General features: G+C 33.8%; 4 protein-coding genes and 1 long non-coding RNA gene across 5 annotated transcripts; 3 read left to right on the forward strand and 2 right to left on the reverse strand.

Annotated features, from left to right (window-relative positions):
- The first annotated feature begins 85 nt into the window (after nt 1-85).
- On the forward strand, nt 86-1,840 carry LOC110686676. The gene is made up of 2 exons (XR_002504271.1): nt 86-715; nt 1,169-1,840. It is a non-coding gene; the product is annotated as an uncharacterized LOC110686676 (long non-coding RNA).
- Nucleotides 1,841-2,086: 246 nt separating this feature from the next.
- Nucleotides 2,087-5,074, reverse strand: LOC110686675 (RING-H2 finger protein ATL48-like). Its single transcript, XM_021863285.1, has 2 exons — nt 4,808-5,074; nt 2,087-2,687 (listed from the first exon to the last, which is right to left on the reverse strand). The coding sequence occupies exons 1-2, from the start codon at nt 4,881-4,883 to the stop codon at nt 2,500-2,502; spliced, it is 264 nt and encodes an 87-aa protein (XP_021718977.1). The 5' UTR covers nt 4,884-5,074; the 3' UTR covers nt 2,087-2,499.
- Nucleotides 5,075-5,869: 795 nt separating this feature from the next.
- LOC110686757 (putative F-box protein At3g16210) lies at nt 5,870-7,072 on the forward strand. The gene has a single exon (XM_021863361.1). The coding sequence runs from the start codon at nt 5,870-5,872 to the stop codon at nt 7,070-7,072; it is 1,203 nt and encodes a 400-aa protein (XP_021719053.1).
- Nucleotides 7,073-7,656: 584 nt separating this feature from the next.
- LOC110686758 lies at nt 7,657-8,667 on the reverse strand. Its single transcript, XM_021863362.1, has one exon. It carries the CDS (start codon nt 8,665-8,667, stop codon nt 7,657-7,659), a length of 1,011 nt encoding a protein of 336 aa, XP_021719054.1.
- Nucleotides 8,668-14,995: 6,328 nt separating this feature from the next.
- On the forward strand, nt 14,996-17,839 carry LOC110686677 (cytochrome P450 CYP72A219-like). The gene is made up of 5 exons (XM_021863286.1): nt 14,996-15,408; nt 15,845-16,062; nt 16,286-16,530; nt 16,612-17,008; nt 17,111-17,839. The coding sequence occupies exons 1-5, from the start codon at nt 15,126-15,128 to the stop codon at nt 17,534-17,536; spliced, it is 1,569 nt and encodes a 522-aa protein (XP_021718978.1). The 5' UTR covers nt 14,996-15,125; the 3' UTR covers nt 17,537-17,839.
- The last annotated feature ends 4 nt before the right edge of the window (nt 17,840-17,843 follow it).

Consider the following 17,843-nt stretch of genomic DNA (forward strand, 5'->3'; position numbering starts at 1 on the left):
AAATATTCGAAGTACTTCGTAAATCGGCTCTGTTCTCCTTATCCTATTGTATTAGTACTCTATAATATACTTCATAATACGGAGTATAAGTGTAACTCTGTTACTAAGATAAGTGAAATTCAAAGAAAAGTACCCATTATGTAGTTAATTTGTCTTAAAATATACTGATAAAAGTATTTTTTTTTATTAATAAAAGTTTTAATGGGATAAATTTGATAATCAACAAAATTAATTAAAAGTAATGGGCCAGAACAGTCTTATATTCTTCAGATGGAAGAGCTTATACTGGGGTCATGGCTTTATATAGGTGTCAGATTTGATTGACTTTGTAGAAATAATAGGCAGTGGCGGACTTGGGCTTAGACCTGGTGGGTCAAGTGACTCACCAGGCCCAAAAAAAAATTTTAAGTTATTTTTTGAAAAAAAAAAAAAAACTGACATTTGCTTTCGAAATCCCGAGTTTCTGTCTTCTTCAAACAATCAAACCCTAGCCTTCTTCTCTTCGCGACTTCGCCTCATCTCCATTCTTCAGTTCGCCTCTTCGCTTCGTCCCAGCCAGGCAGCCACCGTTCTCTTCGCCTGGTGGTTGGTCCGTCGGTGGTCGTGGACTCCGTCCTCTTCGTGGCTTCTCGCATAGTCGCATAATCGCATTTCGAAATCGCTACTCGCTAGTTCTCCATTGAAGCGCCTACTGTGCTTTATCTCCTCCATCGAAGTAGTTTCTGATTTTCACTTCAATTTCTTTTTTTGCTCTATTTGTTTATTTATTTTTTTTTATTTTTTATTATTGAATATCAAATCAATTGGACTGCTTTGCTTTTGCCTTTCAACCATCCTAATGGTGCTAGCATCTGATAGAAATTCATTCTACCCTGATTGAAAGTTTTTCTTCTCACCTATTATAATAATTTCGGTTGAAATTTGTGTTCATTTCTAATCTATCTTGTTCTGCTTCGCTAATTTCTTTGGCCATTTATTTCATTCTAGGTTTATTCTCATACTTTCTTGTTGGATTTTTTTTTTGTTTAATATGACTTTTTGCTTGTATTTTTTTATTTTCTTTGTAACCTAAAAATTTGGCCTAATTTAGTGTCTAAATTGAGCTCTAATATTGTAGCCGATTTTGAATTTTTGCTAACTTTACTCTATATCCTGTCAATCACTGAAGTGTTGGAGTTGGCTGTAAACACAACACAAAACAAGATTGCAATGATGAATGTGCAAATAAGGCTATTATGCTGGAGTTCCCGGCAAGGATAACAAATTCGAGTGCTTAGAAGTGTCAAAATAATTAATGCTTGAGTCCACTAAAGGGAATGAGCATCAAAGGAAAACGTAGTCTCGCCCAAGGCCAGGTTGGCAACCTCTTGGTTTTCTAAGGGAATGAGTAAGTTGATTTCTAATTTCATCAATTGATTCTTTTTTTTTTTTTTTTGTGAATTTTTGATCAAATTTGCATTACTTGTCTCTTCAACTTATGTGAAATCTGTTTTGTGTAATTGTGTTTTGTGTAATATGTTTATGTGATTATGTCATTATGTGAAATTGCTTGATTTAGTTGGATATTTATTCAAATAATTTTTCTGGGGAATATTGCATGGGAGATCAAATGTTGAATGATTGTTTAATTACTTATTTGGAGAATGATTTGTTTTTGAATGTTAGCATGGAAGATATCATGAATCGATATCAAAACATGAAAACTCGTCGAGAACTATTGTAATAAGTTTGCATTACTATTTAGTTGTCTTTTGTAGTATTATATGAACATTTGGTTGTATTTTGTACTGTTTGAATATTTGGATGTATTTTTTAGTACTATTATTTGGTTGTTTGGTAATTTTTTTTTTTTTTTTTACATACTTGATTATCGATTGTAACCCACCAGTCGGAAATTCCTGGGTCCGCCACTGATAATAGGGAGGAGGTTATATCCTCTTGATACGGAGTAAAATATATTCCAAAAAATTAAGAAAATGTGCTCTCATACTCGGGTAAAATTTCTTACATGTAAGTATGTAACAATAGCACAATCACAAAGCGCATGCGCGCGCACACAAAAAAAAAATATTTACTCCATACGAAAGACAGAATGTGAGAATTGTGAGCAGGGAAAAATCATTTCACTACAAAGATTACAAAAAAAGAAATAAAAAACTAATTAATTGTAAGATATGAAGGGTCAAAATTTGCTACCCAATCAGTAGAAATATTTCTCCCTATTTTATTACAAGCCTCTTGAGCAACCTGTGTCTACCATACTTTTACTCCCGGAATCAGGGATAAAATCTATCAGTAATACTATTATTAGTCCTCTTACAATCAAAATTCAAAAGATGCAATGCTGCACACATGTACTTTTCCTTGAGAGCAACTCAGGTATTTGAAGATAGAAGAGCAGCAATTAGGCCTGATAATTGACTGTCCTTGGTATCACCAAATCATTCCAATCAAGGTATCTTTAAATGTCAAGGGCAGAATGCTGCAGTGTCATGTACCTCAAAGGCCGGGGAATTTTGGAAATTTGGGGAAGCTTTCGCCATAATAGCTAGCTGTGCCGACCATAAGAGCAACAGTTGCACCTTGAACTACCACACGGGCTCTCATAAGTTTCTGACCCAATTGTGAATTCCCTTGCCTAAAACTTATTAAGCCAGCTGTAAGAACTCCAGCGGTCAATAATGCACCTGAAAATTCAACCATGAATCAAGTCACTTAAAGTTAAGGCAAACATTAATATCTATACACAACTCCAACATACAATACTGTACCTCCATAATCTACCATCGTTTCAGGGGAAGAAAAGAATTCAAGCCAAAAGGAACACAAAATACAATCCTAAGTAATACTCTCTCCATTTATGAAGCGTTCAAGTCACTATATAATGAGTTTTTCAAATAGGAATTAGAAAGGACCAACACAAGTGACTCTACCCTCCCAATTGGAAGCCTTGGAGTAAGAGATTATTAAACACAATTTCAATCACCAATCCAATGGAGAAAGAACCTCTACAACTTTAAGGTTAGAATTGAACACGTAGGATTGCATATTAATCTATTGGTCCAATGCAAATCTTATTTTTATGTAATTAATATTTTAAATTATTTTTAGCAGGCATGTACTGTTATAAACTTGTAATGGACATTTGAATTAGAAGTTGTAAATCATTATCGATATTTGATTCTTCTATTAGCTGATAAGTACACAAGGAACTAGTAGAGCATAACATATAGGTAAAATCAGAAAGATAAGTTGAAAGAGGGGCATTGACAATGCAATACAACAAGCAATTTTGGTAGTCTAGTCTCACAGCCAAACAGGTGAATATTCAAATCCATTAATAGATTAAATACAAATTTTATACCCCTGGGTTGGAAGGGGGGGTGAAAACCAAACAATAAACAGATAGATCAGCCAGGATTGTTTCAACAAGTAAACACTTGACATAAGAACTGTTGGAGTGCAACTCCGTGATCATCAGCAAATGATGCTCCTCTCCTTGCTCTTCTTTATACCCAACAACTAGTCAAGCTAGAAATTAAGATCGTTTACATGTATTTATAGAACACTACAGTACATACCTAATGTTCAGTGTACCAGTTTTGTCTCAGCCTCTCAGGATAGTTAACACTCTCATCTTCAAGTCATTCTTCCATGCATCTTTGTGGCATATATGGTCGTGAACTCACAAAAGAAGAGCAACTAGATTCAAATTGATGTCAGCATGGCCTATTTCCCATACAATCATAAAAACTGATTTTCTTTCCAATTCACTTTGGCACACTGTTATCTTCCACTTCACACAAGGAGACTAGTATACTAGATCACATGATGAAAGAATTGTACTCCGGATCAGATTAATATTCTAAGCAAACCTTTTTTACCCATTCATCTACCTAATCTTGTATAAACCTAATGAGAAAGGAAATTCCTAGAAGAGCAAATCAAAGGTCAAAAAGAGAACAAACATAAATCAGGAAAGCCATTTATAAAACTTCGCAAATGAATGTATGGCAAATTGGCAAGTGTTGACAGAAAAATGATTTTATCTATACTCCAAATGATTCTACAACACTAGATGAGCCTCACAAGTCACAACCAAACACTACACACCTTCCTTTCTTCCATTAGAAACCTAACGAACCTCATATAGCTATAAACCTATGACATATGATACCCCATTCCACTACATAAATTATAAACATATGAAATATACATACCAACAATTCAAATATCAAACTCCCATCAGTTTCTCCAACCTCAGCAAGTTCATTATTCAAAACCTCGAACCGGCCCAATAATGAATGATCTCCAAACCAAATTCCACCATCATCCTTAGGTGATTCTCAATAACAATTGACCAAGTATTAAGCCGAAAATGAGCAATCCCATTATTTTGATCTTATATTATCGAATTCCCTTCCGAAAATCATCTACAATCAATTACCATCCACCAAAAACCAAGGATAAAACCTTAACAGAATATGTTGTTCAATGCCATTCTTCCTAATTCCTAATTTAAAGACCTAAAAGCTCAATCTCAAACCCCCATTTGCAAAATATCTTCCGATATCATCATAATAAAGCAAAATTAACATTCACACGCACGAATTCCAATCACAAAAGACCTAAATATCAAAATTTTCAATTATTTTATTAAACCAAGTAATTTCAACTGCATAATCAAGGTTATCATTCGCCCAAGAAATTAAGGAAATAAAACTCAAGAAATGAAATTTAATGATACAATATAATCAGCAAAGGTAATCAAACGAAAATATTGAGATTGAAAGATAGAAAATTTTACCAATTGGGACTAAAGGGTTCCTGATTCTCTTCTTGGATTCGAACAAATCGTCGATGTTGGGTTCTGGGGTACCCATTTCTTCTCTCTCAAAAATCCCCAAATTTCTATTAAAAAAAACCCTTTAATTTGATCTTTAATTTGCAAATAGTGAATGAAATTGCATCAATTTCTGCTCTCTCTCTTCCTCTGATTCTTCTGAAGCGTGGCTGGGTTGGCGAAAGCGCGGAGACACCAGCACCATGAATTCGCACCGAGTTCGATATTTTATATTTGGGCCTTTTTCTTTTGGTAAGGCTTCTTAAAATAGGGCCTTACAAAACGGGCTGTTGTATAATTGCGTAATTACGTCAACATTGTCATTGTGCATAGTCCCTGAGAATGAGATATCGAGACTCATTGACTCCAGGAGTTCTTGAATAACCCGAAATTGGATGAGAGATTTGAACATGTGACTAATTTTACACGGATCTCAGTCTAAGTTATTCCGTACTTGGTTAAAGCTATGTACTTGTTGATAATAAATTTGAAAATGATTGGAATATGCCAAGTGACCTCTTACTTCGAAATAACCTAACTCCAAACGGACTAGACCAACTTCCAAACCAAAAGTCTTTTTTTTTTTAATTTTTTTTTTACTAAGTGATTCATCGATCCTTAAGAATACTTTTAGTTTTTTCTATGTTCTTCAGAGTATCTTACCTAAAAATCTAGATGATTGTATTATCTCCTTAATTTATATTATTAAAAGTGATTATAGTAAATTACGTGAATAATGCAAAAATAAGCGTATCAACTAAAAAAAAAAGTTACTATTGGAATGATTGTACGGAGTACATAGTCTAGATACTTTGGAGATAAGGCTATTTTGGTCAGCTAATTCCTTACTTAAAGAACCCAAGTGTTAAAATCTAGCTAGAGGGCAACCGAAAGACGAAGGAAAACTTTATTCTATAATCCTATTCCGTACGCATTAAAACTTGTGTGTATGTACTTCCCTAATCATCCTAGAAAATTGCAATCAATTCTGTAATCTTCCTCCAAGAAAAGAAAAAAAACAAGATAATGTTGCACTCTTTCCCTCAAGAAATATTGGCAGAAGTATTGGCTAGGATTTCAGTAAAAACTCTTTTGATCATTAGGTGTGTTTGTAAAGCTTGGAACTCTATTATCGACTATAATCCGAATACGGCTCAATTACACCTTCATTCTTACAAGAATAATACTGAGAACAAGTTCGTATTGTCGCGTGAATGCAATTCTTGGAAGAAACACATGGTTGTTCGTCATGTAGATACATTTACCAAAATCGCGGACCTTGATGATACCCGCTATTTGAAAGTGGGTTATGTTGATGGGGTGTTGAAGGAACAAGTAGTTGTCCCTAGGACATATGAAGAAATCGCGTACCTAAGCACGGATGATTGTCATTTAATAGGTTATGTTGATGGGGTGTTACTAATACACACACATAATAATCGTGTTAATTGTGGACAAATAAGGATTTTATTGTGGAATCCTTCAATTCGAAAAGTTTTTGAAGTTCCTTTAACTAAAGAGCGATTTTGTACTAGTACAAATTTCGGGTTTGGTTATGATCATGTGAGTAATGATTATAAGGTTGTTGCAGTTGATACGCGGTCCAACTATTCGAAAAGTAAGGTTTATAGACTAAGAGCAGGTTTATGGTCTTCACTGAAGTACAATATTCACAAGAGATCATATCCAACTATTCCTAAGCTTTACTTGAAGAATTTCTCGTCGACAACGAATTTCCAAGGTGCAATTTATTGGTTTGCTAGTGATGATATGAAAAGACGAGCAAGGTATTCACATCTACTGTGTTTTAATGTATCAAGTGAGGCTTTTACTTGTATAAAGTTGCCTGATCTTGAACTCGAAGAAGGCGGGAAGCAGCCACCAAAGAGATGTGCATCAGTTTTGGATACGAAGCTGGCAATTATAGACTTTTCTTTTACATATCAACAGGTTTGTGTATGGGTCAGGGATATTTACGACACAAATGGTCATTATTCTTGGACAAAACGGTTTAGTGTGAATCTTCGCATTCATAAATTCTTGTGCTTGAAGGAGAATGCTGAATTATTGTTCTATGGAAAATCGAGGCAGGTGTTCTCATATGACTTCAAAAACCAACAACTAAAGAACCTTGGAAGACATGATAGGCAGATCATCGAATTTATTGATACTTATAAAGAAAGCTTAGTGTTGCTTGGAGGATATAAACAAGGAAAACTGAATTGGTAGTTGTTAATGTTAATGGGAAGTGTGTTTCAATAGTAGTAGATGACTCTGCATCATTTTCAGTTATCAGTCTTTAGAATAAGGTGTATTAAAGTGTCCAGTTATATGTTGTGTGTTTTTATTGCAAATTGTATTTTCGGATCTTGGTAGAGTTGTTGATTACAAAGAATTCTGTAGTAGCCTCTCCATTTGAGTATTATCGGTATGATTTTGAGATAGTATTATGCTCAGTAACATTTTAATCAAATTTGAGGTAACAATTTGGTTAGTTCTTGTACAATTTCCATTATCCCAACTTAGAGATCACAGAGTTAAATAATTTTCGCCTTGTTGATTAGCATAAGATGGATGAGAAAATCAATCAGTATTGGGTTACATGAATTCAGACTGTAATTGCAAAAGATGGAAAATTTCTACTGTAATTAGCTACTGTACTATGTATGGCAGTTTGTTAACAACAATGAGATAAGTGTGAAGTAAACACAATATATTGAAACAGAAGCTTGCTAATCAACATCAGATTGGAGTATGTATTATTAAACAAGTTAAAAATACTTGCTACATTTAAAAAGCCTAACTGGTATAGCTTACATAAGCACCATTAGACATTTAGACGTTCTTAGATCGACAATCTGATGATTTTTGAGATCATAGGACTTTGTTTTTCCCTCTATCAACATGAAAAACTTGCTAGTCTTCTCAACATAACACAAGTGACTAATATTACAGCCATGATGTTGGAAAAACTCGTACAAACCATGAGATGAATCTGTTGAAAACCACTTAGTCCATGGCTCTTGTGCATCCTTGTTATCTAGCACCCATATGCTGTTTTGCCAAGGCGAAACATCGAAGAGACCTACCGATCCTCCAAGAAGGAAGATAAACCGTAGAGGCTTTTCCCTCTCCCCTGTTCCATCCTCTGGCAATTTAACAAAGGTAAATGCCTCAATACCCAAGTCAAATGACGCGATATGGGTAGGTCTACCACTACCATGTTCGACCCTTTCATCGCGTGCTAGCCAATTCAAAGTCCCTTTGGAGAAAAGTGGGTTTCCCTTAATTAGCCACCGATCTCCCACACCCTCCAATAGCTTAAGATTCCATAGGCCAAGTCTTAGTGAAAAAATTGCAATCGAGTTAGGAACTCGACTAAAAATTAACCTAGGGGAAGTCTTAACAACCACCACTTTAATATCATGTAACAAAGAATCACAACCAAAAGAAGACGACAAACTATGGCTAGAATGTTCATTTCTTAGAAAAGGACATTCAGGAATTGACGCGAACTTGTTAATGCTAGGGTTCCATAATTGAAAAACAAGAGGGGAGTGCAATCTACCCATCAAGAACACCCCATTCGCGTAACCCTTAACCATGATCCCTTCACTTAAGTATATAGTCTTAATAGATATACTCTTAAATGAACTACTTCTCCGGAATCTTATTACCTCCTTAACAATGTTATTCTTTTCGGTTCTTTCCACTGTAAGTAGCTCATTGTTTTGGTTGGTGTTGAAAAGGTTTGACTGCTTTGAAACAAAATCTTTGTTGTTGATGAATAAGATGATAGAGCACCAACACTTGCAAACAAGCATGTATCTTACAAGGGTTTCCGGCTGGAGTCTCATAAGGATATCTGTCCATATTTCCTCTGGTAGACTGGCGGCTTCTGATTTTTTTTTTTTCTTGATCTAGAAAACATCCATTATACCTCTACACTTGATAGCTAAAGTGAAAAGCTTGATTCAATAGCAAGGTCGCAAAAAAGTTAATTTGTATGTAATCCACATGTGGTAAAAACATGAAGTTTGTACCTCTATTTCTTTAATATTTATGTATATTTTGTGACTATTTATTATACGGGATGATAAATCTGTACAAAAGAGTTGGTTGATAAATCGTAAAACCTTCACCTATTTTTGACGCCTTCGTGATGAATATAAGTTATATCTTTCATGTATAGAAATTATATACAGTGGAAAAAGTCGAGAATAAAACATTCCAGATTGGATGGTATGGTTGCTTCCAAAATAAAGTCATGTAGGTATCAGGGCACACTTATGTTTAATTTTTGGCTTCTTTTAAAATAGTTCACTTGTTTTACTATTCTTGATAATATGCGAATTTTAATCTAGTCTCAAAAGGATAGTAAATGCCCTCCACAATGATGAATATTCTCAACTGCGTCATTATATATTTATGTGTCTAATAAATTGTACTACGTAGGAAGCTTTAATGGGATTTTGCGCTATGTTGAAATTATTTCATACATAATCCCAAATTGTTGTTTATACATATAATATGTTATTCACCTAAGAAGTTAGTTTTCATTTTCTAAATACATGACAGGAGTCATGTAAATTCACATGTGATATACGTATCGTGATGTAGGAAATTTTAATTATGAAGAATTATTTTCTCTAAAGTGTTTCACATAAATCATAGGTATTTATAAGTGTGGGTGATGTGTATAGTGAATTATGTGCTACATAAGTTTCATGTATGACCTTGATATGCTGGATTCTGTGAAATTTCTTAAGTATGGTTTTTCGGCTGACATGAAATGTTAGTAACTTGATAAGTTGATATTATTATAAAACGTACTGACATGATCCCAATGTTGAAATATTAATTGATGCGTATTTAAATTTGATTTTATATGATATAATATGCCTACATGAAGCTGGATTACAAGAATGATGCGTAAATTAAACATGATATATTCATACATATGGACCTGAAGTTCGTTTAATTTATGAAGAGTCAGAAAGCCTCAAAAATAATATTATGATACGTATATGACTTAAATATATATATTAGTTTCTAATATAGTATGTTGCTTAAAAAATCTACATTCACATTTCACAATACTAGGAATAGTGTGAATCTATAAACACAATGTCATGAGGAAAGTATATACAAAAGATTTTGATAGTACCTAGACACCGAACCCTGGGTGGGTGTGAAATGGTGATTCATAAATTACTAGATTTACTCACTCCCTAAAGTAAATCAGGATTTGTATGATTGAAACGATAATAAGCATGTTTGAAATGATGTTTTCTTATTTACGATTCATTAAATAAGAATTGCAAAACATGATTATATATTATCTATTCAGCCGAGAAATAATGTTTATGAGTTTAAGAAATTAAACATGACATTGTGAGCACCTTACTCGAAAAATGTATTTATTATGCCCATAGTTTTAAGAATTTGCAATATAAAGATTAATATAATTGGGCAAGAGAAACAAATAAGAGTTTTATAAGAGTAGTTTTACCTTGCTTGATAAATGACATTGTCAAAAGAAATTATGGCTTAAAAAGTGCAAGAGATTAAATTATAAAGGTTGTAGAATTGGTTCTATACCCCCATATGTAAGGATTAGGGGGAGATAACATTTATTTCATTTTTATATCTAATCCTTGCACATGAATAATAAGATACATTGATGATCAGTTTGGTACATACATTAGCTTAAATGTCGATGATTTATTTAATAAGGCGGCCACATAATTATAACTATATTACAAATTTACAATGACACCATTCGGAAGATGAATATGAATAAATGTCATTGACTATATACCAACTGTAAATGCTCTAATTAAAATTGATATCCTAGAAGGATAACAATAGTTTCTAATGATCTTAAAGCACGCCTGAAGCGTAGTAGCCAATTAAGTTCCAAAGATAAGAATTTTCAAACAGCAAAGAACAATTATTGACAATAGCAAATTTGAGAAAGTGATACATTGTGCTAAATCTGTATAAGAGAATATGTTTAGTAAGTTTATTATGTACCATGATTATATAAAATACTCCAGAAGAGTATAAAATGTCCAACAAGATTAGCATTTATCAAGATTATAATAATGCTCCAATAGGGTATGAGCTGAGTTATTATTGGATTAAGTATCAGTTGATTGTCTTGCCAAATGTATAAAGAAACACACATTGGTGTTATAATATCACATCATACTCACGGCAATGCATAAATTATATCTAATAAAGTAAACACTAGTGTTGGAAAAATGACCAGAATTTAAATTTAGATAAATGATTGGATGTGATAATTAAATTAGCCATCCGGGTTCAATAATTACCCGTTATGGAAACCTGAAGTTTCATTTGATAATGTGCTGACACTCTATCAATGTTAGATATATGAAATGAATTGAATGACAAGACATAACATTGAGATTGAGATATATTTGGATTGTAATTTTTAATGATTTGTGTTGAAGAAAATTTCAAGAGATAATATATTCGTTTTGAATAAATTTTCATACGAAAGAGTAATAGGTGACTAGAAGTTCACCAGAATAACTTATATGTTGTCACATGTTGGTGACCAGAAGCTCACCAAATACAAGTTGTATGTGAAAATTCTGAATATTTAATTAGTATCATACTATCTAGGTTTCTAGTGATCCAGAAGATCATCACCTAGTAGAATTACAAGCAAGTTTATATTTGTATAACAATTCTATTGATTAGGGTCATTGTATGTCAGCACATAAGAAATAGGAAAAGAAGGAAATTCAGCTGCACAACATATGTCTCCCCATTGATATTGAATTATTGATCTCCTGAAAAGAACAAATTATGAAAGACTTAATAGTAAATACATATGCGTTATACAATATATAATTAATGAAGAAATGATTTTTCTTTAACATTGCTCTCTAGAAGAGATAAAAGCTTGTTTAATATAATTTTTCTTAGAGATAAATTTTGTTGATTATGATCCTCCCACGAAATGAATTTTATTGCGAATTCGTATACTAAGTTGGTGAAGAATTGTGATGCCCCTATATATGAGATATTTTACCAACTTAGGGGGAGAATTGGAGTAAGTTGGCAAAAAATTAATTAAACTGATGATCCCTATATATATAATGGTAATTTAAAATGTTTTCTAGCCAACTTTCGTCCATATGTTATCAAGATATATTGCACATGTATAATTTGATTTGTATACCGTTATGACCCTTCTAGAAGCATACAGAGGTACATTTTGGTCATATCATGTGTATACATTGAGATAAAGCTTGTCAATTATGTATACTTGAATCACTACACCTGAAGTGTAGATTGTATAATCGGTTCCAAAATAAAGATGTGATATATGGCAAGATAGTGCAGTTGACACTTTTAATATTGTAATAGTATATAAATACCATAGTGTATGAAATACCCCAAAAGTGGTATATATATCTGAATTATTATAATAGATGACCTATGATGTAAGAAAAGTTATGATGGTACCAATGAGAAATGTAGTCAAATATCATTGTAAAATAACATGCAAGTGAAAATTGAATTTCAAATTATATTATGATACCAGTATGTGATGGAACCGATGGTTATTATGCATATGCAGAAGGGGTGGACTTAAAATAAGGGATAAAAAATTATTATCCACCTTGATGTCGACACATTAATAACAATTAAGCTTATCATGGACCAGAAGACCAAGCAAAAATATGGATTTCTAAAATCCACATTGTACAGTGTTTTGCATTTTGAGTCTTTTATGTGCATGTTTGAGTCATAGGTAAATTATCATTTATTGCATGTGTAGGAAGTCATTAGATGCATAATTCATTATGCATATTTTGTTCAATTGCATCATCCATATATGTCAAGAATTATACATTTCATATAACATATTCTAGTTTTCATACAATAATCGTGGTACATGTGAATGTTTGTATAAAATATGGTATGACGAGTTTACAATTATGATGAAGGCTTACAAGAAGAAATTTATACTCAGATGGGCTTATAGTTATGATGAAATTCTATATGATGACGATTTAATAACATGTTATGAATCATGCTTGAGAAGTTCTCGAAGAACTTATATACTATTTATTCAAATATCTAGCCCTTCAGTTTTTATACTTTGAATATCATAGTGTTGAAGTTAATTTCAAACTCCCGAAGAGTATTGATGACTAAATTATTGACATCTCAACCTGAAGTTTAAGTATGTAAAAGTTAATTAGATTTTGTATCCATTAGAGAACACTATTACAAAAGTCTAAAAAATATAAATAACAATGAAATATTTTATGTTACAATCTTATAGTGAGAATAAACTTCTTATGATCCAGAAGAATCATGAGCAAGTTATATGATTACTTACAATACATTATATTACTAATAATTCATAAGATTGTACAATGATGATGATATTATGAGTTGCCATAGATTATGATCAATATTTGATTATCAATATATAGCTACTCTATATGACCTCCAGAAGAAGGCATAAGTTAATGGTTATGGCAACTTGAAATATAAATATCAAATATATAAGATTGGTAAATGGAACACATGTTTGTATTATTTTCACAAGTATGAAGAAATGAAGATGACTTTCACATTGAAGATTTGAAGATTCAAGTTCAATTAGGATCTGCTATTAAGAATCGGAATGTTTGTTATCCTACTACAAGTGCATTGTGCAAGTTACCCGAAGGCGTCAGATGCCTTGGAAGATCTCAAGTTATGTATTCATTAGGGGGAGAAAATACGCGTTGTACTATTTTTTCCTTAACTATGGTTTTTCCCCATATTGGGTTTTCCTGGTAAGGTTTTCAATGAGGCAACATCAAAAGGCGTATCACAAAAGTGTTGTACTCTTTTTCCTTCACTAGGTTTTTATCCCATAGGGTTTTTCCTAGTAAGGTTTTAACGAGGCACACTATTCGATAATGGTCATCCAAAGGGGAGTGTTATATAATATATGTATTTAGTGGATGCCCATTATACCCCTATGATTATTTTAGGATATTCTAGATATTAGATTTATTATTATTTTTTTTTGAAGAAAGATATTAGATTTATTATTCTACAAGGAAACAAATATATATATATATATATATATATGTATGTACTCCCATATCATTCAACAATAAGAATATAGATCTATTATTTCCTCAACTTTCTTCCCTTTCTCTTTAATTTTATAACAAAGTATGCATTATGTTTTTAATTTTAAGTGTAGGATCTAAGGGGCCGTTTGGTTCGCTGTAATGGGGAAAGGGAATGGAAATCATTCCCTTTGTTGTTTTTTTTTTCCATTTCTATCATTCCCTTTCCCCTTTAATTACCCAAAAATCTTTTACTCCCATTCCCCACCCCCTAGCCTTTCTCATTCCCTTTCCCTAACCACCACCGTACCCACATCAGCCACCCTCACCCACTTCTCGCCGGAACGTCGCCGCCCCTCACCGGAATGTTGCCGCCATCCCCCGGCCCTCGCCGCCCCTCACCAGAACCTCGCCGCCCCTCCTCTCACCCGAAAATCATTCCCTCAGCCACACATAACCCTCCCCCTCACTGTTAAATGGCTGGCCGACCCTCCCCCACCCTTGAAACCCTAGGCGCTAGGGTTTCGAGGGTGGGGGAGGGCCGAATGACTGGTTTTACAGGGAGTAAGGGATGTTTTTCGAGGGAGGGATGTTTCTAGGGTTTTTCGGGGCTGAGGGATTTTTTCGAGGGAGGGGAGAGTTGCGTCGCTGCCGACAAGGGGCAGTGGAGGGCCGACAAAGGTTGGCGAGTGGTTAGGGAGGTGTGGCGAGTGGTTTGGTGGATGGATAGTGGCTAGATGATGGCTGAAAAAGGTGGAAAGTGAATTAATTGGTGGTTGTGTGGTGGTGGGATTGTTTCCTTTTGTTTTTAAAACAAACAACATAAAGAATATGAGGCATTTTCATTCCATATTTACAATTCCCTTTGTTCATTCCATTCCGTTTACCCCGTGCGAACCAAATGACCCCTAATTATTGTCTTAAAAAATCCCATTAAAAAAAAATTAAAGAAGATAAATGTAATCTCGTATTGATTTCACCCCGATGTAAAATATTACGCCTATTGTCCTATTACATCATACAATAATTAAAATATGAGAGTTGACTTTTAATCTAAGCAACCTCCTCTGTCTTTCTTTCCCTCATAACAAATGAGGCATATATACTCCTATTTCATTAAATCATGAGATTTCAGAAATTAATCTTACAATTAAAGCAAGAAATTGATGGAAAAAATGACAGCCAGCTCTGCTTTTCTATCAGTAGTATGTATTTTATTTGTGACAGTGTTAATCAAATTGATGAATTGGGTATGGTTGAGGCCTAAGAAGCTGGAGAAATTGCTCAGGCAGCAAGGTCTCTCAGGTACTTCCTACAGATTCTTGTTTGGAGATCTCAAAGATTTTGCCGCGATGCGTGCAGAGGCCTTAAAATACCCCATGGATAGCTTTTCTCATGATTATTTCCCTCGAGTGGAACCTTACCGCCATCAGCTTTCCCCCAAACTGGGTAACCTATCCTCTTCTCTAATTTCTGAATTACATATACTGGATTTCGTAGTTGTTACACTTTGACTTAATATGTCTTAGTTACAGTATATTACTTACTGTGACCATATACTGAGAGCACATAGTGAAGTGGGATCATGTGATATTTTTCTAACCACATCAATTTCCAAAAATAAAAAACATATGAAGTATTGAATTTTTGAAGTTCAAAGTCAAAGCCATTGGAGATTTTAAAGTCAATGTGAAACAATTTAATTACTCCTTTCATTTTTAAATGTTGTTACTAATTTGACAATGATTACCCCCTAAAAAAGTCAAAGGAAAAAAATAACAATTCGAGACATACAGAGTAACATGTAACACAGATTATTACTTGATATCGATTTGTAGTACATTGAGATGAGCTAATTACTAGTACATGATTGGCATCAACGTAGGAGAAGATTTCTTCCTCTGGTTTGGCCCTATACCTATGATACAAATCTCAAAACCACAGTTGATTAGAGAGGCGTTCACCAAAACTCAAGAACTTCAAAAGTTGAAGGTGAACCCCATTTTCGAAAAACTTTTTCCAGGGATTGTCAACCTTGAGGGAGAGAAATGGGCCAAACATCGAAAGCTGATCAACCCTGCTTTCCATGTGGAGAAGTTGAAGGTGTTTCTCATAAACTCTGCAATATTATCTAATATGAATTATTCTCTTTTCGTTTTATGAAATAATATTCATTAGCTACGAAATTTTCATGCCTTTCAACTTTAACAATAGGCGATTCAAGAAATCTCCTCTATATAATTTCCCAGATAGCTAGTAATATACTACTGGTTATACAAGCCATTAAACTACCAGGCTTATAATTTGCTTTGGATGCTTGTTACAGCTTATGTTACCAGCATTCCGTGACAGTTGTGAAGAGATAATCAACAAATGGGAGATGATAATAGCTAAAAGGGGTTCAGGTGAGCTAGATGTGTACCCAGATTTGATGCAACTGAGTTCCGATGTGATCTCTAGAGCAGCATTTGGTAGTAATTATAAGGAGGGACAAAAAATATTCGAACTTCTGAAGCAGCAGACTGATGTAGGTCTTCTTATGTTACAATCAGTTTATATCCCAGGAATGAGGTAAATTATAGCTACCATAGTGTATAATTTTATAAGGAAATTAAGCCTTAATGTAACCCTGCTGCTTGCTACTGGTATTAGATTTATTCCAACATCGAGAAATAGGAGATTTAAGAAGCTGGAAGATCAGATGCGTACTTCATTACGAGCAATCATTAACAAGAGGAAGGAGGAGATTGAGGCTGGAGAAGCATTAAAGGCTGACCTATTGGGTATACTCATGGATTCCAATTCAAAAGAAATCCAACAAGCTGCTGGGAGTTACAAGAATCAGCATATTGGGATGAGCCTTGAAGATGTGATTGATGAGTGTAAACTATTCTACTTGGCTGGACAAGAAACTACATCAACACTGATAGTTTGGACAATGATACTGTTGAGCAAGCATCAAGATTGGCAAGAACGAGCACGAGAAGAAGTGTTGCAAGCATTTGGCAATAATGTGCCTGACATTGAAAGTTTAAATCATTTGAAGACAGTAAGTTTTTTTTCCCCCTTCTCTATGCTCTCATGGTTTCATTTTGATAATGTAATATTTTAATTTGATTAATCTTCTAACAATATGGCTGGTTTGTTTTAGATGACCATGATATTGTATGAGGTACTCAGACTCTATCCACCAGTAATGCAGTTTTCAAGATGGGTTCAAAAGGATACAAATCTAGGTGCATTATCACTTCCTTCAGGTACAATAATCACTTTCTTTATGAATACAATTCACATGGACAAGGAACTTTGGGGTGATGATGCCGAAAAATTCAAGCCAGAGAGGTTTGCTGAAGGGATTTCTAAGGCAACAAATGGGAATAACTCATATTTTCCCTTTGGTTGGGGACCAAGAATATGCATAGGGGAAAAATTTGCAATAACCGAAGTAAAAATGGCAATATGCATGTTTCTTCAACGGTTTTCCTTTGAGCTTTCACCATCCTATGTTCATGCACCAAGGACTATGATCCTTCTACAACCTCAACATGGTGCTCATATAATCTTAAACAAGCTTTGATGGTGTTACAATTGCAGATTTCTTATGCTTACTTGCTCAGTAAGAGTGGGTCTGATTTGTGTCATAAATGATTTTTCAGATTGTTTTATAAGTTTTGCATTGTTCATCTTTTCAAAGGTAAAAATACATCTGAAAAAAAGTTTACGAGTTTATGTTTAAATCATCTTTAAAACTCTGCATTTTCTTCAATAACCAAAAAACAAAATTGGAGACATTTAAAACTCTGTAATGGTTGGATGAACAGAGTTTAGATATGTGAGCTTATAACTGATCTTAAGTTTCAAATTGACATTTTGAACTCAATCCT

The sequence above is a fragment of the Chenopodium quinoa genome, unplaced genomic scaffold, assembly GCF_001683475.1.
Source record: "Chenopodium quinoa cultivar QQ74 unplaced genomic scaffold, ASM168347v1, whole genome shotgun sequence".
NCBI classification, from domain to species: Eukaryota; Viridiplantae; Streptophyta; class Magnoliopsida; order Caryophyllales; family Amaranthaceae; genus Chenopodium; species Chenopodium quinoa.

Bases quoted from the DNA above. Each gene is read 5' to 3' on its own strand.
- LOC110686675 (XM_021863285.1), bottom strand. From the start codon at position 4,883: ATGGGTACCCCAGAACCCAACATCGACGATTTGTTCGAATCCAAGAAG. The intron at 2,688-4,807 runs GTAAAATTTTCT...TTGAATTTTCAG, and splicing joins GAACCCTTTAGTCCCAATTG to GTGCATTATTGACCGCTGGA.
- LOC110686757 (XM_021863361.1), top strand. From the start codon at position 5,870: ATGTTGCACTCTTTCCCTCAAGAAATATTGGCAGAAGTATTGGCTAGG.
- LOC110686758 (XM_021863362.1), bottom strand. From the start codon at position 8,667: ATGCTTGTTTGCAAGTGTTGGTGCTCTATCATCTTATTCATCAACAAC.
- LOC110686677 (XM_021863286.1), top strand. From the start codon at position 15,126: ATGGAAAAAATGACAGCCAGCTCTGCTTTTCTATCAGTAGTATGTATT. The intron at 15,409-15,844 runs GTAACCTATCCT...GCATCAACGTAG, and splicing joins TCAGCTTTCCCCCAAACTGG to GAGAAGATTTCTTCCTCTGG. The intron at 16,531-16,611 runs GTAAATTATAGC...TACTGGTATTAG, and splicing joins GTTTATATCCCAGGAATGAG to ATTTATTCCAACATCGAGAA.